Below are 21,444 nucleotides of genomic sequence, written 5' to 3'. Positions count from 1 at the left end.
TTTAAAAGCAATTGTTTGACGGATTGAAGCTGATCTTTGCTGTGTTTGACAGAGTTTGCACATTGGGAAAGCGGCACTGCTTCAAGATGAGTGTCTTAAACTGAACCATGAAGCGACATTGATGGGAACAAACTGATCTTAAAGAGTTACACTGCAGCTAAAGTCTCCTGTTTGCATGTTGCCAAGACTGTGTTGTCTGGCTACTGTTGATCCCAGATGATTCACCTTAACAGCAGATTCTCATGTGTTTTAAGTGAGACGATGTAGCTGTCATGTACATTAGCAGTGCACACACTCTGGCTCGTATTTGTCAGAGATCTAGTCAGTGTTGGCTTCATATTTTGATCTCAATGCAAACAGAGGATGGTTGAGAATTTTATAAAACAGGAAAGCTCTTTCTGCTTCGTAATGCTAAGGTGATTTTGGATCAGGAGACTAAAAATGAAGGCCAGCAGTTTGTCAGTAAAGGAGTGCGTTTGGACATCCAAGGAGTGCCATCTAGTGGATGGAGAGCTGCAAAGAGACTTACAGAGGGACAGAGTTTGCTTACCAAACATCTTCAGGCCCAAAAAATGGAAGTCACTCATAAAGACGGGAACGAGCCTCAGTTTTCAAGTTTACTACACGGCCAGGGAGCTTTTCCTGGAAGTGCTGGACGTAGAAGCCATTCAGGAGCTGATTAGGAGATCTGCAGGAACGAGGGCTGGAGCTCAGAGACTTCCTCACAGCCTGAGTAAGGAGCGGAGCTCCTCTGTCTCTGACGGGGAGTACGGTGAGGCTTTAATGTTGTTCTCCATTGTTCTGCAGAGTGGTTTGTCTCTTGGGGACAGCTGCACCTTTGCGTCTGAGTTAGCCCTGAAACTGGACAGACAGCACAGTCTCCTGAAGAGGAACAGCATCCACACCCACCTGCTGTCTCTGACCAGGCTGAAGCATGAAGACAAGCTGGAGGCTCTCTCTGCTTTCTGCAAGCATTTATTCCGCCGCTACCAGACTCTACACAACCCTGGTCCCAAACTGGCGGTGAAAAAGTACACGCTCTCCCACCAGCACGGTCTTTGCTCCCTCCATCTGGCCCTCCTCTGTGACTCAAACTCCGGCTTCATCTGCAACATGTACCTGTACTCTCCAGAGCAGCTGCAGACTCAGAGTAACACGCCTGTAGTTGCGCAAGTGGTCAAACGATTGGTAGAACCTTTCTGCGGCCAAGGGCGGATTGTTCAGCTGGACAACTCGGCGAGGATGGAGGGCAGACTCAAAATAATCCTCTCTGAATTACAGGTTAACATTCGATTGCCACCATCAGAAAAAAAGCAAACTATACCCCCGGCATCATCTTCATCTCCATCTAAAACTTCAGAGGAGTCAAAGTCAGAACTCACAGCCCACCTTCAGGGCTGGACTGGACCTGCTCTGCTCCCTCTGCCGGACCTGAGAGGATCCGGGCCAGATACGTTCATGCCGGGCTTTTGGGCGGCCCTTCACACCGTCTGCATCAACACGTTTGTGCTCCACACTCTGCGGAGACAGGCCTCAGGCAGGACGGTTCCTCTGCCAGAGTTCACCAGGGCTCTGGCCTCTCAGCTGGCCGCAGACGGCAGCATGGCTGTGCCCGTCCTGCCACGACTGAACAGCTGCTCCAACCAGGAAACCACGAGTCTTTCAAAGCAAAGGTCAGTCACGTTTGTTTGACTGCAGTCTTTGCTACACGAGAGGAGGAAAAACCTTTCTTTTGTCAGTAATTGTATCTCTATGACGTTTGTATTAGTGAGAAGTTTACTGCAGCAGAATCCTGTCCATTACAGTCAGCAATACATTCAAATGATCTCTTCCTAAAAAGTCTAGATCTGAGATGGTTTTTTCCCAAGACAAATGTCAAACATCTTGGGAACCTCAAGACTATTTTCATGTCTTCTCCTGTCTTTACCAGAACCTGGTTACTTTCTCAGTTGGACTTCTCTGTTTACCTGGTTAGACATTTACCCAAGAAAATGGCTCTATAGTTGGAACGTAAGATTTTTTGTTTTTGCTGCCACTAACTGCATCATTAGTTTTGCTTTCAGATTTTAAAGAACACTGCAAAAAACATCAAATCTTACCAAGTGTTTTTGTCTTGTTTTGAGTGCAAATATCTCATTACACTTGAACGTTTCTATGAGAAACTAGTAATAAAAGTGCCATCATAATGAGCTAAATCAAAAAACAGCACTATCAAATCTTATCTTCTGTTTTCAAGCGAACCACGTTCAAACGAGAGTATTGCCACGATTGAGACGAACTGGTTTGTGGCATTCTGCTTGTTTTCTTTTGAACTGAGTGGCTGCAGAATGCTGAGAACTGGTGTAATGTCTCAGTTACCAGGCTACCATTCGATCTGGCAGGAACCAAAATAGTCTGGCCTGGTAAACAAAGGCTTTTATTTGTTTGTTCCCTCCCAGTTTAGAAATTAATTGATCATGATTAACAATCCAAAGCAAAAGGCTGATGCATGTTATGTCTGTGATGCTGCAGGTCAAACACAAATGGCTGTTTTCAGATGATGGAGGGCACGAGCTACAACTTGAGGAGCAGGCCATGCACGCCATCGAACACGCAGGGCAAACCAGGAGTTGTTGGGTTAGATAACATCGGCAACTCGTGCTACTTCAATGCTGTGATGCAGTGTCTCTGTTCAACCATGCCCTTCGTGGAAGACCTCCTCAGTCAGGAAACGCGCAGAGAGCTGGCAAAGTACGCGGCGGCCCACCCACCACCCCTAGATCCAGACCAGACGAGCTTTCCCCAGCAATCTGACCTCTCTGTTCGTGCAGGTGTGAGTGCAGGATCGCGCAGGTTTTCGTCCAGCTTCTGGAGCGGATGTGGCAGGGGAGCAGCCCCAGCTGTTCCCCTGTGCAAGTTATGGCTGCGCTGCCCTCCATCTTCCCCCAGTTTGGCAGCTACACCCAGCAAGACGCACAAGAACTGCTGCTCCACCTTCTGGACGCTCTGCATGAAGACTTAAAAAAGGTGCATCAAAATCTCTGATCTGCAAACACTGTTTTCTGCACGTCTCCGTTAAACGTTGAAACTGATGATCCAATTAAACAATCTATAATTGACTAGCACAGCTTTTAATGTATGATTAATGTCATGTTTTATGCGTTTGTGAGTCTTATGTGGTGTATTTAAGGGTTTTTATTTGCTTTTATGATTTGGTTTGATGTTCTGTTTGCAATTTTGCTTGATTCCTGTAAAGTGTCTGAGTTTTTAGAAAAGTGGTATGCAAATAAAATGTATTATTATTATTATTATTATTATTATTATTATTATAAATAGTAGTAGTAGTGTAGATTTGAGTTTCGGTTGCATTTTAAGAAAACATCTCAACTTTTCAAGTTTGCACTCCTTTTCCCAGTTCATATTTGTGTTCATTTGGTTGCAAAACGTCAGATGCATTTGTCAAGAAAACAGCCAGGAAAGAATCAGAGCAGAAGCTCCAAAACTGAGTCCACCATTGTCTCGGATCTGTTTGAAGGCCAGCTAAACTACCTGACCAGCTTCCTCCACTGTGGTCACGAGGCGCGCAACAATCAAACCTTCACTATACTGTCACTTCCCATCCCAAATGACAACAAGAAGTGCTCCATTCAGGTACGTTTTACCGGATTCGTCGCCAGGTGCTCTTCTGGGTCCTAGTGGTTCGTCCTCATCTTCACCCAGTTTGTGTGTCTGTGCAGGATTGCTTATCCCTGTTCTTCGAGGAGACTGTCCTGACTGGGGCCGAACAGAGCGACTGCTCAGACTGCGGCAGAAGAAGAGAAGCAACAGTGCAAACTTACTTAAACAAACCTCCAGAGATTCTCATTTTGCACCTGAAACGGTGGGTAAGAACATCATCAAAGAATATGCTATAGCTGTAATTCTTAAGTTCTTATTGAATTTGTTAAATTGGATATAATATCTCACCTACTGACCCATGAAGAACAGCAGCTAATGGGGATTGAAATCTTCACACAGTACTTGTATGTAGTTGGACTGTCCACTTAAATAATTAGCTTCAGTGATCGTTTTTTGCCTTATTCATTATTCAGCAAACATTCAGCAACATGTTTGCTTTCACCAGAGCGAAGGAATAGCCTGGTTTCAAAGAAAAATGTTGAGTCTTTTTGCATTTACGGTAATCTCGTAAAAGGTCTATTTAAGAAAAATACAATACCTTCAAAGTGACAATAAATGCAGGCTTGGGAATTGGCCTTGACTGTAAACATGGCTAGTGTACTGACATTAGGTAAAGGGGCAGTATTATGTGAAGTCAACTCTTTTTTTCAGCTTTACATCATGTTATGATGTTATTCCCTCGGTCAAAAACATACCTGGAGTCCTTTGGTCTCCCGTGGCAACCATTCAGCTGAGCTGAACGCCTGGTGGGACCGAGCGACGCCACTTCCCCACTCAGCTGCTTCAGACTAGTCAGCAGCAATTAGCAAACACCTGGAGGAACTGCGCATGTGCTGAGCTCATTATAGACGCTGCTTCTCAGCTGGTGAAAACGTTGTTAAAGGGTTAATAGAGGAGCATTTTTAAGAGACAGAGGCCCAATTTTAAGGCGTTAAATGACACAGTTAAATTTCTGTTAAGTCATATTTGGTATATAGCATTTATACACCAAGCTAGGTAACACAGTTACTTGATTATGCTGTAAAATGACAGCATGCGAGTGGAGAGCACGTAATGCTGCCCCTTTAAGTGTTGTGCAAAGTGCCTCAAGCACCATGTAGGCGGAATGTAACTTTCTTTATTTATCCAACATAATTATCTTCTTTAAAGGTTTGGCTGTAAGGGGAGGAAACAGGTCAAGCTGTCAGCCAACGTGTCGTTCTCCATGGAGCTCGACATCACTCCGTTTCTGTCCAGCTCGGTGCGGAGACGGTCATCTTACCACCTGTATGCTGTCGTGGTGAGTGATCAGACGACAGACTGCAATGAGCTGCATCATTGATGTTATCTTGGTGTTCAAAGTCCGTCTTCAAGGGTCTGTATCCTGCATGTTTCAGTTCTCTTCCTGGTTCATCACCAGGATCATTAAGATGAAGTGGAGATAATGCAGGGTGTAATAAAGGGAGAGAGATAAAACACGCAGGACCTCGAGACTTATGTCATATTTGGGACTCATTGCGTAATGCAGCTTAACAAATAGAAAGTCAATTTCATATAAACTACATTGCAAATACAGTTGAAACCCATTGTTTACATATGTCTTCTTTATTACTGTCTGAAGTCAAATCAGACCAAACTTCTATTGTTTTAGGTCGGTTAGAATTACCAAAATTATTTCCATTTGCTAAATGGCTCAATAATTAGAGATAATATATCAAAGATTTATTTATTAAAGGGGCGGTATTATGTGGTGACATTTTATAGCACAAAATAGTAACTATGTTTACTTCATTTGTTATAAAAATGCTGTAAATATATCAAACGTAACTTAAAATAAACTAGACTTTGCAATTTGACGCCTTTAAATTGGGCGTCTGTCTCTTTAAGAAGCTCCAGCTCTTTCTGACTCTCCTCCTTCAGCATGTCGTCACAACATGGCTCCTTATTGTGCCGTTGATAAATATTCTTAGAAGCGCTGGACTGAGAAGCAGCTTGTGAAAGTTCAGCAGACATTACCACCATTTGCTTATTGCTGCTGCCGCTAGTCTGGAGGGGTTCACTGTGAGATGGGGGTTTGGCTGGAGGCTGCAGCTCCAAGGAGGGGCTTTGAGGAAATGAAGTTTACAAAACTTTCAATTGAGCATTACACAAATTCACTTTCACTGTGATGTCTTTTGGTTAATTTCTAAATTGCTAAAATAAATTCTAAAATATCCCTTTGTAATCTATACCACATCCAAGATTTGGAGCCAAAAAAGAAGTTCTGAAATAGTCCTTAGAATTATGCATCTACATGCAAGATCACGGATCAATGACTTTGACAGAACACTTTGATGTGCTACAACAAAGAAAGGATGGCACCTAGATATGAATCAACCCTAAAACTTTCAACTTGAAAAGTCAACATGTAAACATTTTCCCCCAAACCCATCAAAACTTGGAAATCTGTCAAATACCACAAACTACCATATTTTTCAGGACTGTAAAATGACCCTAAACACTGTTGTAGGAAAACGATTGTTTTTATTTTAGTTTTATCCCAGTCATTGGTCATATTTAATAAATTAATGAAAAGTTTATGTATTTCAGTAACTCGCTTCCACACAGGTTGTTTAAAGCTTTTATTTCTTTTGATGAAGATTTCTTACTTGCAGCTGATGGAAAGATGACATTTAAGATTAAAATTACATCAGACCAATATAAAAAAAAAATCTTAAAGCAGAAATGTGGGTTTAATGATAAGCTTAATACCTGCTTAAATATTTTTTAAAAGGTACTTTTAATCTGATTTTAAAAATTGGAACCCATGTTCTACGTCCTGTCAAGTTGGTTTGGAAACTAAATAAGGAAAGCAAAATAAAATAAATTTAAAAAACTGTCAAATGAACCATTTTCTTTCTCCAGATCCACAGAGGTAACCTGGACATGGGTCACTACACGGCTCTGTGCTACAACTCGGTGCTGGAGACGTGGCATTGGTTTGACGATTCTCTCGTCAGGGAAGTGCACGGGAGCGTTGTGCAGTCTCCAGACGCTTACGTTCTGTTCTACAGCTGCAAGCCTTTCTAGATCCAAGAGCTCTGAAATCTCCATCCACAGCCACAGACAATAAAATGCATTGCCACACGAACGCAAAACTTGTTGCTTGTTCTCCAGCTGGCTACTCTATAGAACGACAAAAAACAAAAAAACCTTAAAGACCAGCTTAAATTCAGTGTATATTCTTATTCTGGATCAAATTGGAAAAAGAAAAAGCACAGACAATTCATTTGAAGCAGTTTTAATAAATAGTCATACAAGTTGTTTTGAGGTTAATATAATCATGTTAAACAATTTGTATTTAGAGAATAAAAGATTGAATGAAGAAAAAAAGAAAAACTGATTATAATTTCATGCTAGGCCATAAAAGTTTACTCAGAAGTAGTTAAATGCTTGAAACTCTAAATCTTGGCTCCATTAAGAAGCAACATCAGTCTCGTTCGTTGTTTCTCACATAATCGTTTGGTCAAAGAGTCACGCAGCCAACACTGAAAATTCACTCAGTTCTTCATATCGTCAGGCTCAGTAAACAAAAACAAAATAATGCAAAAAATAATATATAATGTATGAATACAATCTAGATAATCCATCCCATTATGTCGCTCTTAATAGTGTTTGAATATGATAAATCTGAAGGTAAATATAACATTACAGGAACATGTTGAGTGTTCTGCCACTGGCTGCTGGAGTGAGACAGACAGATGAAATCCCAGCATCGGCGTCGATTTAAAGCATTCTGGGGTGGAAATAAAGGTCTGCCGTCCAAATAATGTGTTTTACGTTAACAACTTAAAGCGATTGCATATTGGATGTGCAACAATGTGGGTTAAGATGAACAGAGCAAAAACCGGCCTCCTCTAAATCTCAATAAAAGATCACACAGCCGCTCCTGTTGCCTTCAAACAGCAGAAGGTTATACAGCTAGAGCCCAGAAGCCAACGGTCTTGTCCTCACTTATATGGTCTTGTTTCACTGGCTGCTACTCTTAAAGAAAAAAAAAACAAAACAATTTGGTCAAGAGACAAAATTATTTACACAGAAACATCTTTAAGTGCATCCTCGGCATTGCTAAGAATGTACATGGCATCTAACTGTTAATCCTGCGCACGCAATCACTGCTATCTGCAACAGAAATGACTGAATCGACCGTCGGCCCTAAAACACAACTATTGTAAAGAAGTCAGATTAGCATGAGCATCAGTTTAGCTTCTGGATGATCAGTGATGTATACAGGTGGCATCGTTTGAACAGCTAACGGGTCCTCTAGTAGCTGAAGCGCTGCACAGAGTGCCTCCACCGTTCGCTCGTCACGATCCCAAAGTGGCTCGCTCGACCGCGACCTCCCTTGTCCTCCATACATGATCGATTAACCACAACTAACGTCGAGCCAGGCTCTTCACGGAGCAGAAGAAGATAACCTCTAGGCTTAAGCGTGGCTGCTGTGCGGGTTGCTCCTCGTGTCTCGCGGCGGCATCACAGGGTGGAGTAAAACAGGATGTAGGCTGCGGATGACTTGACCGAAGACGAGGAGATTTCCGTCACTTCGTGGTCATCGAACTTGTACCAGCGCTGCTTGAGGGAGTTCTTACAGTACGCCGTGTAGTGGCCGCCGTCTAAGCCCCCGTAGTGATTCTGCAGTGGTAAAGAGACAAAAGGTTAGATTGAGATTTATTTCTCACCCTGAAGCAGTTTGGCCTCGTCCCTACTCACAGACACGGCATAAAGGTTGTATCTCCTCAGGTTCTGCTTGGGCCCGATAACATACTGGGCCAGGTCCAGACTGTCCAGAGGGAAATCAACAGATGTTTGTAGTTTTTGCCTCCATCGGCCTTCGTAGGAGAACCTGCAGAAGGAGGTTAGACGAGTTAAAAGTCTGTATGTGCTCATAACGTTGAACTCCTGCAACAACGACGGACCGTTTTAAGTGAACCAGGACAATAGGAGGAACCTTCCAGATCTCCAGCTTCTTGGTGGAATCTCTGTGAGCTTTGCAGTGTCTGCAGAACACCTTGTTGTTGTCGGTGAGCTTTTCCTCTTTAGAGAACAACCTCAGACAATCCTGTCAACAAGAGAGCAGAAAAATACCGGAGAAATGTCATCAAGTAAGACTTTTAGCGCTGCTCGTCTTTTTGTCCCTTCATACGTTCATTTTGTACATGTGAGCAAACCATGTCATATCCATGTATCCATAGAGCTTCAGGTGATTGCGTTTTAAGGTGTATTCTGGAATAATTAACATAAATAGTAATGAAAAATACTCAAATATCACATTTAATTTAACTCGACTGTAAATTCTGGTTTGGAAAACCGGGTATGAGCCTGTCAGCTAAAATACACGGATTTTTATATTGCAAAGAACATAACAAAAACATTGTTTTAAAGAGTTTTCAGCATGTCACAATAGAGAATAGAGGAAAAAAGTATTAAAAATAACACACTTGTATACACTCTTGACACTTTGTGATTTAGTCCCAACATTTAGTCTCTTTGTCTTGAACCTGCCATCAGTAATAATAAATCTGATGGACTTGAAATAAATTCCAGTTTTCCAGTAGGATTTTCTTTACATTTAATTGATTTATTCTCGAGTTTAAACCACTGGAGCTATTTTCTGGTCCAAAAGACAAGCATCCAGACCTGGCAATAATCTCCCCAAACCTTCTGGTGGGATGCGAGTTAAATTAAACTAAATACAGGCTCTTGTTCTAAGAAGTTGTGTTTGGTACATGAATGAACACCAGGTGGCAGCAGAACGATCCGAGGTTACTATTCTTTAGACTGAACTGAAGTTTTATGTTAATGTGAATGACGCTTGAAATACCAGTGAGTTTAACCCCAAGCTTTGAGACGAGTATGATCATAAATCTAAAATCTTCAAAAAATGACTTCCTGGGAAGAAAATTAAAGCTGGAATGAAGATAGACCCAACAGAAAATCTGGGGGCTCAGATTAAAAAATTAGGGACAAGACATGTTTTTACTGTGAGATAAAAAAAAATGGAGAACTTAGCAAATTTGATCAAACCAAAGAAGACAGAATGCTGAAAAATGCTAAAAGGTGCTTCAAAACAAAGTGCAATATTTTGGGAAACGTTTCAAATCTTTGTTATGATAACCTGAGTGAAACTTGCAGAGGAACACAAGTAGGCAGTCATTACCAGTAAACAATACATTTTTGCAGTTGTTGGAGAGAAAACTCCCAGCGCTGCGTTCAGGCCGTGACTGACCTGCAGGGAGCACTTGCTGGTGGAGGCCAGAGGCAGCGACAGGTACATGAAGGTCTCAAAGGTGCGTGACTTGCGATGGCAGGTCAGACACTGGACCGTGGACTTGAACTGACCCTGGAACAGCGCCACGATGATGGACTCGTTCAGCAGCTTGTGCTTGTTCCAGGCCACGTTGGCCGCGTTCTGGTCATCCAGGTGGTCGTTTTCTTCCTCCTTGTACCGCTTCCTGTTGTCGGCCTGACAACAGAGAGGCAAGAGAGAAAAAACTCAGTGGCACACGGTAAACCGCTGCATGTCGGGTTAGTAGCACATGCCTTCATGGTTCATCTAAAGCTGTCAGAAAAGACCCAGAGAACTTCCTGCTTATATATATTACACACTGCCTGGCCAAAAATAAAGAGCCATCACATCTGCTTAAAACAAATAGGTTGTTGTGCTTGTGCTGCAAAGTGTTAATTTCTCAAATTAATGAGTGTTGAAACATCTTATGAGATGAAAATGGGTGAATTTTTTGAGTGAAATGTTAAAAGATTGATTAAAGGGATATGAGAGATCATTTTCACAGATAAAGTCCTAAACAACATGATTTATGACTTTTAGGATTCCTTCACTACTAATGAACTAACATCAACAATCCAACATCTGCTGGAAAATTAATAAATGCAAGCTTAGTGAAGCTACTTCATTTCGTCAGCATGCCATAATCATAACTTTAAAAAAAAAAAAAAACAAGGTATATTAACGTGATCAATTTATCTTGTAATTATATATGTGGTAGTTTTAGGACAATGTAAATGTATAGTTTAAATTTTGGTCAGGCAGTGTTGTAAGCTGCATCAGTAAGCAGCTCAGATCAATCCAACCATGAAAGGGCAGGAAAACATTCAGTGCCTTGCAAAAGTAATCACACCCCTTGAACTTTTTACGTTTTGTTGCATAGCCACAAACTTCAATTTATTTTATTCTGATTTCATATGAATAATGAACACAAAGTAACTGGATCATAAGGAAAATACTTAACTTCCCTTTTTTTTTTTTTTTTTTTTTTTTACAAATGTGTAGTATGTGTTTCTATTTTTCATTTTACTGCCATTTGTAAATGAAATCAAAAAGTCACCTAATTAGTAAACACTCATCTCAGGATTCCAGGACATTTATTGCATCTCCTTCCTTCCACTTCACAACTGCAGTACGCACCATTTTGAGTTGGTTTATCACAAAGTTACAATAAAATACATTGAAGTTTCTGGCTGCTATGCAGCAAAAACATGATGAAGTTGAATGAATACTAGTACTTTTGCAAGGCGGTTCAAGTGGCAGGTCACGAATATCATCAAAAATTGTTGTTGAATTATTTAAAATCTCAGAAAAGGTCAAATGGACCCTGAACTGGGCCAACCTGATGGCAGATGGTCTGGACATCACACAAGAGGAATGTGATGGAAAGGAGATTGGGTTATGAGAGATGCACTTTACCGACTGATCCAAAGTTTTCACTACGTTATCTTCCAAATCAAACCAGACGTACCAACCTAATGTCGGGATTCGCTGTCGTCACAGTACCAGACTGAGCTTCTAAAGAACAGATCTGATTAAAAACTGGCTTTGAGAAGAATTGTTTGGAAATATTTGGTCTTGAGTTAATTATGGAGTTCAAGAAAAAAAAAACCCTGAAGAACTTTAGTTTGCTCTCTCAGTATTTTATCTAGACCTCTAGATACACATGAAGCTGGTAAAAAAAACAAAAAAAACAATCAGATGCAGGCAATAAACATGTTTTGGGTCTACATGCATAGAGGTTCTGAAAGAGCATCGGACCGGACAGACAGAGCACATTCACACTCCTGCAGGAGGAGCAGAAACACACAGCTCTTTACTTACTCTCTAAATTTCCATCAAAATGATACTCGGTGAAAAATAAACAAATGGAAAAAAAAGAAAGAAAGAAAGGAAAAAGAAGAAAAAAAGAAAGAAAGAAACAAAGAAAGAAAAAATTAAGAAAGAAAGAATAAAGAAAGAAACAAAGAAAGAAGAAGTAAGAAAAACATTTATTCCCTAAAATGTAACAGTGTAGCAAAGGATGCATCTGCAGCTAAATAAATACTAAAATACTTACATAAACCCTTTCTGCTTTACTTGTAAATTCAGTGTAGGGTTGAACTGCTGACTATTTCTTTAATTAACCAATTAGTACCTGGATGGCAAAAGATGCTTAATTGGAGAATTTCACAGAATTTGGGGAATTCTGGGCAGAACATATTTACAAACAAGATTTTTCATCTCAAAAGCAAAATGTATTTATTTTTTGTACAGTTTTGACTTAATTACTGCTCAGTGTTTTTTCAGGAAGAGGCTTTTATTTTTAAGACGTTTTACTCCAATTAATGATTGATTTCTAAATTAGTTGATTCTTTCAATAGTCGATTAATCTGACTAATTGCTTCAGCGCTAATTTAAATGAATATTTTTAAAAACAAATGTTAACTCACATCCTGTTGCATAAACAGGAAGCTCCGTGCTGGTATTAAATGAAAGTGTGTGTCCCACCTTGTTGAGGTCTTCATGCAGGCCGTCCATCAGGAACAGGAGCAGCTCCTGCGAGTCCTGCTGGTCATAGCCTGCAAACTGATCATTGATCTTTCCTATGGTGCTCTTGAAGTCCCGCGGACTGATGCACTTGTACAGACCGGCCCACAGGGCTTTCATTATCACTCCAAACTCCTCTGCAACCTCCCCTTTATGGCCAAGAATGTTGGACCTGGCAGACAGAGGTAACGGAGATGCAGTCAAACTGTTTCACACCGAACCGCCAGGCTCCACCCGACGAGGACCTCACCTGTTGATGTCCTCAAGGTAAAGGTTGTTATTGAAGTAATCGGCCATGCGAGGAGTGTTACAGAGACACTGCAGGATGGAGTTCATATAGCAGGTGTTTCCTAGGTTTCGAAGGCCAGTCAGCGATGCGCCCAGACCTCCGAAGGAGGGATTCAGGTTGCGAAGCTTAGCCGCAGACAGCCGCACACTCTCCACTTTAGAGTAAACCTTTACACTGGCAGGTCTGGGAGAGAAAGAAAGAGAAGACCTTTTACTGTCCTGGAACAGCAAGACAAAGATGCAGAAAAAGCTGATGAAAAACACTTTGGGGCTTTTCCACAACAGACTATTATAGCACACCTACTGCATAAATTCCCAGTGTAAGAATCCATTGCATTAATAATTCTAAAGTGAATTGAGCCCAATTTGATCCAAAGAGTAACTCACCACTTTAAAGTGATGCATTCAAGGTCCTTTTTAATATGCAGGGCCACAAATGTCACTTAGGACTCCTTCAAAATTTACAAAATCACTGAATATTTGTTTTTGCTGTGTTGCAAAAGCACAAAACCTTATTCAATTAAAAAAAAAAAAACCGGTACTTCTACATACATAGAAGTTAGATAAATTAAATCCTAGATAAATTAACCTCTTTCAGCAAAAATTATGTTACAAACTCTTAAGTTTCCTTTATTAAAAGCTAAGTTAAGCACAAACGGGCAGAAACGAGTGCAGGAGGATGCAAATGAAGGAGTTTAAAACTTTCCAACTAAACTAGATTTGCATGATGCTACATCATGCAAACAGGTTCTCACTCTGACGTGTACAGTAGTACATCTGTTCCACAGAATCAAAAGCAAAAGGCTAAAAAAAGAGACTAAATGAAAAGTATATGTATATTAAAATTGAACTAAATTATGAAAAATTGCCTGTTAAAAAAATCTATCACAGATCAATTTAGCTCTAAGAAATACCAAACAGAGAAAAACTAAACAACAAAAGTGCTCCTTACTTGGTCTCTCTGTTGATGGTGGGTATGACAGCAGCAGCGGTTGGAGCGGTCGTCTTTTTCTGCGCCTCCTCGCTCACTTCCTGGCTAATGTCCGGAGAAGAGTAGGAGCGTTTCAGCTTGGACTGCTCCCGCTCTCGCTCGTGGCTCGTGTCGGGCTCGGCGGGCTTCTGGGACCGAGGTTTGGCGGTCGGCGGGGTGGACGGTGGGGTCTGGGGGACGGTGACCTCGGGAGGGTAGAGGTGGACGCGGTTTGTAGGGGAGTGGTAGTATCTGTAGGTCCCAGTCACTGTGTCCAAGAACTAACCACAAACAGGAGGGAAGAGAGTTTCTGAGGTGAAATAGGCAACACTTATGGTCAAATAAATAGAAATTTTAATTGACAAGATTTAAAGTGATACCTTCATCCAACCATCAGGGAGGCCTGGCACACTCCTACCCATCTCCTCACTCCTTGCTCTAGTCAGAGGCTCCCTCTGTGAGCCAAACAGACATTCACATAAAGGCTGCAATCAACGTGGGCTATAAGGTAGATTCCCCACCATAATCAAATCCAAAACTTAAAAATTTGTTCTGTTTCTCTAGCTTTGCCCTTAAAAATAAATCATCAAACAAAGCAAAAGTGTCTCACCTTGATCTCACTCACAATGTGGTTGGGAGCAGGAGAATCCAGAGACATGCTCTTCGAAGGCGTGTCAGGGTTTTGTTCTTTCCCCCTCTGCTCTCTGTCGTCCCACACTTTCTTCTCTTTGTCTTCCTCTTCCTCTGCCGTCTGCCTTTCGAGTCTCTTCTTCTCCTGATGTCTTTTCTCCTCTTCCTCCTTCTTCCTCTTTTCACTTTCCTCCCTCTCCTTCTGTTCCTTCTCCCACCGCTCCTCTTCCAAGCGGCGCTCCTGGTTGCGTTTTTCCTGTTCCTGTTTGGCCTTCTCCATCACGGCCACCGCCTCGGAGTGTATCTGCTGTTGCTCGTCTTTGGACAGAGAACCGCCAGAGCTGAGTGGAGGTTTAGCTGAGCGGTCAGGGATGATGGGGCCGTTCTGGGTTGAATCTATCGCAGACCAGCTCTGGCCGCTCTTGGTTTGATCGGCTGGTTTCTTGGTTCTGTCAAACTGAACCGTGGAGAAGAAAACATCTGATGAGTAACAGTTGAATGAATACTTGGTAAAATGTAAGTTTCCAGGATGGATGAATTACCTGGGGGAAAACTCTGGCTGTTGTAGGCGACTGGCTGACTGCAGGATCCTTCTTACTCAGGTCCAACCCAGCATTAGTAGGTCCGGTAATCGGGAGGTCAATGGTATCTGGCAACCTGTCGGCAACCAGGGAGGTTTTGGATGCTGGCGGCTCAGCGGGTGAGACGCCGTTCACCAGAGTGGGAGCTGCTGGTTCCTGAGGCTCAGGTGAAATGTCTCGCTCAGGAGGAGTTGGAGTCGGAGGCTTCGGTTCCTCCAAAGACGGGTAGCTGAAGTTCACTGTTCAAAACATGGCAGATAACAAACATAAGCGTTGCAATTCTAATAACTCATTGTGCTTAAATAACCATGGCCCTGACTGATGTGTGGCAACGTTGTTGCAGTGATTAGCTCGGTCTCTGCCAGAGACTTGTTAATACGCCACTGTAAAAGTCTCATCCAGTAGATGTTTGATCCTTTAACTTTCTATTTTGTTGCTCATGCTGCAAGGAGATATTTTAACTACACACGTTTCAATATTTATTTTTGTATCCCTGCAAACAGGCGTCCTGATAAGACGAGCTTTATTTGTTAATGCTGCTTTAAACAAACTGTGTTTAAAGGCTATGTTTGTCTACCCTTAAAGATCTCAATCGGTTGACACTTTGATCTATCTACATGGTTTTATCTTCCTACTGTTCCAGACATATCTGAGCCAAATGAATGGCTCATTCTGAAGTTTATGTCAAGCCAAGGAGATAACTATGTCATTAATCCAGCTGTGTGGAAACATCCAGAACAGTCATTCTGGTTTAAGATCGGAAATGGTGTTTATGGGTTCAGCAGTAAATCTCAACCATAGGCACATAAGGGTGCACTTAATCTAAGTGATTACTGATATGAAAATAAAAGGGGGGACAAGCAGGAACAGCCAGCCGTTGTTCCAAGGTCAAACTACCATGATTCATTCTGACGTTATCTGTTTTTACTGTTTGTTATCTCAAATAAGGAAGACCAAAAACAAGAACACTGATTTCCAAACATGACGCTCTTTGAACGAATGTTGATCTCCATGAACATGACCCTAGCTCATGACAAAGCACTCATTTCCTCTGACCCAGTTTTTGTCGTCAGACGTAATGCCAGTCAGGTTTAATTTTGACAACACAACCCAGATTTTGTAAAAACGATCATTGAACAAACGTTGTCAGAATCAACGCTGAAGTTTAGTTGTTTCTGTAAAAACGCAGGGCTGGTGATACTCACGCTGTGGTAGGCTGTTGGTGATCGTTTGCCTCGGCGGTCGGACTTTAGCGTTGGTCGTATACATTGGATAAAACAGCAGCCAGTTCTCATAGCCCCCCTCCAGCACCAGTGGCTCACTACGCATAATGGTCAGGCTGTCCCACTGTGAAAAAGTGTTTGAAAATCATTGGCATCGCTATAAAATTAACCTCCTCATTCAGACATAACACAGAGAAAATACACAAGGCAGGAAAGACACAATTACCTTATAAATGGCGTCTTTTAGACTCATCAAGGTGGTGCCTAGTTTAAGGTCAGATGCAGAACTAAACCAGTCGAGCAGAACCACATAGTCAACAACTCCTCGCCTCCTCCAGTGATCTTTAGACGCGTCGGGCAACTTCGCCTCAATCAGATTCACAGTGATCCTGAAAGGTTGCAACAAAACAGATTAAGAAGGCACACTGAACTGAGACATGCAGAAAATTTAAATCTTTTCCCAAATTGATCTCATTTATGTACAATTATTTTATTGTACATTTATGAAGTGGACCTGTCTTTCTTCCCCCAATATGGCTCTTTTGTGGCTTGACGCTGCATAAATAAAGCGGAGCGTCGTCTCTCACCCTGGGCTGACGGCCTCCTCCGGCACACTGATGCAGGTCTGAGTCGGGACCTGAATGTGAGACTCCTCGTAGTCCCTGTGGCTGCGGGCGTCCATCACCAGAACTGATATGGTCTGATCCTTCATCATGTTAAAAAGTTTCTCAGCTGTGATGCCACCTGCTGGTTGTGCAGCTAAAATGAAAAGCAAACCATATTTAATCAGGCTGTGCAAACGTTTTCAAAACCCAGAGAAGCTCAATCAGCACGAAAACGTCAAAGAACTATAACCAGCAAAATTTCACAGTAATCTTTGTGATTTTTCTTTTGTGTAATTTACCTTTAGTGATGACACTTTTCAGTTCATTCTGCTCTCCTTTCACCTTACACACAAAATCAATTCTCTCATTAGTACCAGAACAGGATTTTAAACATTTTTGTATTGTGTTTTCACTTTCGGATGCAAAATGCTGAGTAGTTGATTTGATCACCTTTTTGCTGTCCTTCTTGTTTATTGTTGAGGCTTTTGGAGAATTTCGACCATCTTTCTCCGTTACTTCCTCCCTTTTCTTCTTCTCCTCCAATCGCTCCTTCTCCTCAAGCTTTTTCCGCACCTCCACTTCTTCATACCTGAGTGAAATAGAAAATTAACTTGAAATAATAAAATACAACTCCTTGCGTGCAATCTTAAAGCATGACCAGACTGTGTCTGAGCACAGCCTCTAACCTGAGTTTAAGGCTTTCAGACAGCTTCTCGGCTTCTTCAATGGCTTTCTTAAAGCTATTTGCTCCAAGCATAGTCACATAGTAATCCTAAACAATTTGAGACGGAAAAAAAAAAGTATTAATCGAGATAAGGTTATTAAATTAGTCACTTCAAATCAAAGTTGTCATACCGGTTGCTGCTTGAAATCTGGCCTTTTCTTTATAATGTCATAAACCGTCAAGTACTTCATGTACAGCACATAAGCTTTCTCCTCATCCCTGTCAAGACGGCACTCCTCTGCCGCCTTGAACAGTTTGCAGGCACTCTGAACATAGCTGCAGCAGAGAAAAGAAGACAGAGAACCTTTGTTTCATTTTTTAAACTCCCTCCTTACAGGTAAAGCATATTAAATTAAAACATCATCAAAAAGTTTGTTTATTTCAGTATAATTTGATTACTTAACTAATTCAATTTAAGAGGTGAAACTGATTTAACTTATAAATATTTTACAAATTAAATAAAGAAAATAGTAAAACAGAATATATAGATTTTTTTTACAAGGTGATATCCATTATTCTGATTTCATATATTTAAGAAAATTATTTTTTTTCATACAGAAATGTTATTTTGTGTTATTGCCAACACAATCATGACAAGACTACAGTCTGGACAGTCTGACATCAAAAGACAGATTAGTCACAAAACATCATTGCCAAAGCAGCTGACTTCAAAAAGTGAACTACCCACGAATAAACAAAGGTGAGAGGAAAGAAAAAACTATGGCAGAAAAAGCTGCACAAGCAGAAGAAGAAACCACATCTAGTAATGTGTAGCAAAGCCCACTCAGGAATTTGGTGGTACTCCACAAGTCTTGAGCTGCCACTGCAATCAGAGCCTCAAGAGTTATCAAACACAGACGCATACAAAACGTAAGCTATGACTGTTGCGTTCGTCATGCCACTCCTGAAACAGGAAATGTGAGAACTGAAGCACCTTAGTTTGAATATATGCAGAAAGCAGAATGAAGTGAAGTGGTTCTAATCTTTTTTTAATGAAAGTAAAATTTTGCCTTTCATTTTGAAATCAAGGTCTCAGAATCTGAAAGAAGACTGGACAGAATCTAAGCTAACTGTGAAGCTAGCCAATGATGATAAAGGAGCCGTGTCATCTGCTGCTGTTGGTTCACCAGTAGGTCCAATCAGCTCCAAATTCAGCCCGGAAATTTCAGAGCACTTCCTGCTTCCCTCTGCTCGCAAACTTTATGGAGATGCTGATTTCATTCTCCTTGGCACCTACCCGCACTGCTACAAGAACCATTTCCGTTTAATGATAATGGCATTACTTTGCCTGGTTGGCTGGCAAACTGCCTGACCTAAAGCCTGTAGAGAATCTATTGGGTAGATTTAAAACCACGAGACATCAGACAAAAAAAAAAAAGGCAAGCAAGCTGATGAGGTTCCTCAACACCTCATCAGTCACAGCCGGATCACCTTCAGTCTATGCTGCATTTATGTGCCAATCTATACTCAAGGAGAATTTAGTCATCATCATCATATCTTTATTCCAGACACAAAAAAGGTACATGGGTTTTTGCTAAAGAAATAAATACTCAAATATGTCAATCTGTGTGTAATGTATCTATATATTTATTTTACTTTTTCAATTAAACTACTCAATTACATTCACTTTTATAAATGATTGACAGTAAATATGAATAAATATAAACAACTGACAACTTTTGCAAGTTGGTATTTCTTTTTTCACACTGGGTTGATGAATGTAAACATGATTACCTTCTGGTGCTCGTTTTGTCGGGCTTAATTTCAGCTTTTTTGTTGAGGTCACCAAGAGATGTGGATAAATACAACTCCTTGGCCCCTGTGGAGACTGCAGGCATCTTTGTAGGCGATGAGTTCAGAGCTCACAAGCTGATGACCAGTCAGTGTCTTACACAACCTCTGGACATCTCTAAACACATTAGAAGCAAAATTAAAAGGACACAAAAACCAGTATTCGTGTGAAGATAAGAAAAAAATTGCTTACATAAAAAAAAGTCATTACGATAAAACACAATTCAGGCGAAACATATTCAACTCGGTTTCCATTTAGTGCTTAAAAGTCATTTTAAACAACCGTAAATGTTACTTTCACTATCATCATGTTAGCTAGCTTTAGTTAGCTGTAGACAACAACATCAAGTTGTTTTCGCTAACGTTAGCTAGGACGACTTCTTCTAATAATATGGTCAAACCTAACCTGACGGACTACTAAAGAGGGCTTGCGCTGTAAATTGTAAACACCAACTCCTTTATTCATAAATGAACCGTTTAGGACATAAAATGTGAACTTGTTTTTGTTGTCTTCCTAGTTAGCTGCCTAGCTGCGTTAGCATGTTGCGTTGTGGAATAGCGCACTACACAACTATTACTGCTCTGACATTCACAGCTACAACTGAATTCAACGCGACGCCTACAAGTTTTTCCGTTTGTTTTACAATAAAATACGTAGCAAGAGCTGTTTACTAAAATTTACCTCAACACAACATTATCTTTTCTCCAACCTGCTGGTTACATTTAAGCTACTTTTTTGACAGCTGATTTCTGATTTCTTGTTCCGCTTCCTCCTCCTCTTTCTTCTTCTTCCTATCATTAGGCTGTTATTGTTTAGAATCAGCTCGGCAGCTCAATACCGCCACCAACTGGACTGGAGCGTAAAAAGAAAGGGGAAAGAAAGACTCCCAGTTTTCTGAACCATCACCTTATAAAAATAATAATAAAAAACTTACAACTTCCATCGAAACGAAAAATGGATATCAACTAAGGTACTGTGTAGTAGAAAAGGCTCACCCCGCAGAACAGACAAGTCTCACAGACACTTGTACTTTGTCTTTTAAAACCTACTACTCAATAAAGCAAGAGTAACCAAATTATTGAAAGAAAAAGGTGATATGATGTAATGCCAATGATGCAGCTGGAGCAGTTATTAACTGTTAATTAATTTGCATTTCAATATATTTTAATTTATTTTTTCCCACTTAGTGAAATTCTTTCACTTTGTAGTTTGAAAGAATTTTTTTAACAATACCATCATGTTTAGACAGTTTTTCCAGTCATTATTTTATAACCATATTCCAGCTGCATATCTGCACTTAGCCATTTACAGAAGGAAAAGCATACCAAAATATTATAATCCAATTGATTTTTAAGCCTTTGAACAATAGGAGTAAAATTTAAAATAAACTTTTTAGCTAACGGTATTTGTTTTTTTTTTTTTCTTGTCCTCATATTCATGAGGTAACATTCATAAGGCAAACCCTATTAATTAAATAATGTATAATCTTTTATTTCATTCAAAAATTCATTAAAAATGAGATGTTATTTAAAGATCTATCTAAACTGTTTGGGAAAAAATATCCTGACAGATCAAACAAATTAAATACTTTCCTAATCAACATTATTCAGTTTAGAAACTTACTGAAATTTATGTCGCTTTAACAAAATTACCCCTTAAGAATTTATCCTAAGTTAATATTTCCCTGCTCACCTTTCAATTTAAGTTTTGCTAACATTAATATTTTCAGGTGGATATTTTTCTTGAAGTACATCTATAGGATAATTTGGCTTACAATGTGACTTAAGCACCTACAGTGTTGTGTAAATGTATTTTGTTTAAATTTAAATACTACATTGCATTCACATAATGAACAGTTCCTGTTTTCTTTTATATTTTGTCTTAATTGTCATTAAAGTTTACTTAAAAATGAAAATAATTATATTTCATGTCTTCTGAATCATGGACTTTTTCTTTGTAATAAAGGCAGATGTCAATCAGGTCTTATCAGCTCATTTGAATAAAACAACCAAAGTAGGACCGAACGTAAAGCACTTTGTCTTTGATGTCACCAAGTAGCAGTCCGTCCTCAATTGTGCAATTATAATTCAGCCTGCTTTCATCAGGCTCTCAGATGTGAAGCAACAAAAGGGTAAAGGCACAAT

The 21,444-nt window shown here is 40.4% G+C and overlaps 2 protein-coding genes across 5 annotated transcripts; one reads left to right on the top strand and one right to left on the bottom strand.

Moving 5' to 3' along the window:
• Nucleotides 1–582: 582 nt before the first annotated feature.
• LOC106952035 (putative ubiquitin carboxyl-terminal hydrolase 50) lies at nucleotides 583–6,773 on the top strand. Its single transcript, XM_015039888.1, has 7 exons — nucleotides 583–1,673; nucleotides 2,512–2,730; nucleotides 2,811–3,006; nucleotides 3,430–3,630; nucleotides 3,717–3,859; nucleotides 4,807–4,936; nucleotides 6,541–6,773. Exons 1-7 carry the CDS (start codon nucleotides 784–786, stop codon nucleotides 6,703–6,705), a joined length of 1,944 nt encoding a protein of 647 aa, XP_014895374.1. The 5' UTR covers nucleotides 583–783; the 3' UTR covers nucleotides 6,706–6,773.
• A 129-nt stretch (nucleotides 6,774–6,902) lies between these two features.
• On the bottom strand, nucleotides 6,903–20,089 carry usp8 (ubiquitin specific peptidase 8). 4 transcript variants are annotated; one of them, XM_015039884.1, is made up of 20 exons: nucleotides 19,982–20,089; nucleotides 19,243–19,417; nucleotides 17,640–17,784; nucleotides 17,471–17,556; nucleotides 17,235–17,373; nucleotides 17,084–17,126; nucleotides 16,767–16,938; nucleotides 16,406–16,568; nucleotides 16,162–16,303; nucleotides 14,918–15,195; nucleotides 14,356–14,832; nucleotides 14,126–14,200; nucleotides 13,728–14,026; nucleotides 12,738–12,959; nucleotides 12,449–12,659; nucleotides 11,783–11,785; nucleotides 9,902–10,138; nucleotides 8,592–8,734; nucleotides 8,386–8,518; nucleotides 6,903–8,307 (listed from the first exon to the last, which is right to left on the bottom strand). In XM_015039884.1, exons 2-20 carry the CDS (start codon nucleotides 19,344–19,346, stop codon nucleotides 8,149–8,151), a joined length of 3,231 nt encoding a protein of 1,076 aa, XP_014895370.1. In that variant the 5' UTR covers nucleotides 19,347–19,417; nucleotides 19,982–20,089; the 3' UTR covers nucleotides 6,903–8,148. The 4 variants fall into 4 exon arrangements, with proteins under 4 accessions (XP_014895370.1, XP_014895373.1, XP_014895371.1 ...); XM_015039887.1 differs by having other exon boundaries at nucleotides 14,371–14,832; XM_015039885.1 differs by having other exon boundaries at nucleotides 19,998–20,082.
• Nucleotides 20,090–21,444: the final 1,355 nt, after the last annotated feature.

This window comes from Poecilia latipinna, unplaced genomic scaffold, assembly GCF_001443285.1.
Source record: "Poecilia latipinna isolate Pla-1442-1.1 unplaced genomic scaffold, P_latipinna-1.0 Scaffold488, whole genome shotgun sequence".
Classification (NCBI taxonomy): domain Eukaryota; kingdom Metazoa; phylum Chordata; class Actinopteri; order Cyprinodontiformes; family Poeciliidae; genus Poecilia; species Poecilia latipinna.
This window is presented reverse-complemented; position numbering and strand designations above follow the sequence as displayed.

Excerpts from the sequence above, each read along its gene's own strand:
- LOC106952035 (XM_015039888.1), top strand. The coding sequence starts at position 784 with ATGTTGTTCTCCATTGTTCTGCAGAGTGGTTTGTCTCTTGGGGACAGC. Across the intron at positions 1,674-2,511 it reads ACGAGTCTTTCAAAGCAAAG|GTCAAACACAAATGGCTGTT; the intron begins GTCAGTCACGTT and ends GTGATGCTGCAG. Across the intron at positions 2,731-2,810 it reads ACGCGCAGAGAGCTGGCAAA|GTGTGAGTGCAGGATCGCGC; the intron begins GTACGCGGCGGC and ends CTGTTCGTGCAG.
- usp8 (XM_015039884.1), bottom strand. The coding sequence starts at position 19,346 with ATGCCTGCAGTCTCCACAGGGGCCAAGGAGTTGTATTTATCCACATCT. Across the intron at positions 17,557-17,639 it reads CAGATTTCAAGCAGCAACCG|GATTACTATGTGACTATGCT; the intron begins GTATGACAACTT and ends CAAATTGTTTAG. Across the intron at positions 16,569-16,766 it reads GAGGAGGCCGTCAGCCCAGG|GATCACTGTGAATCTGATTG; the intron begins GTGAGAGACGAC and ends GCAACCTTTCAG.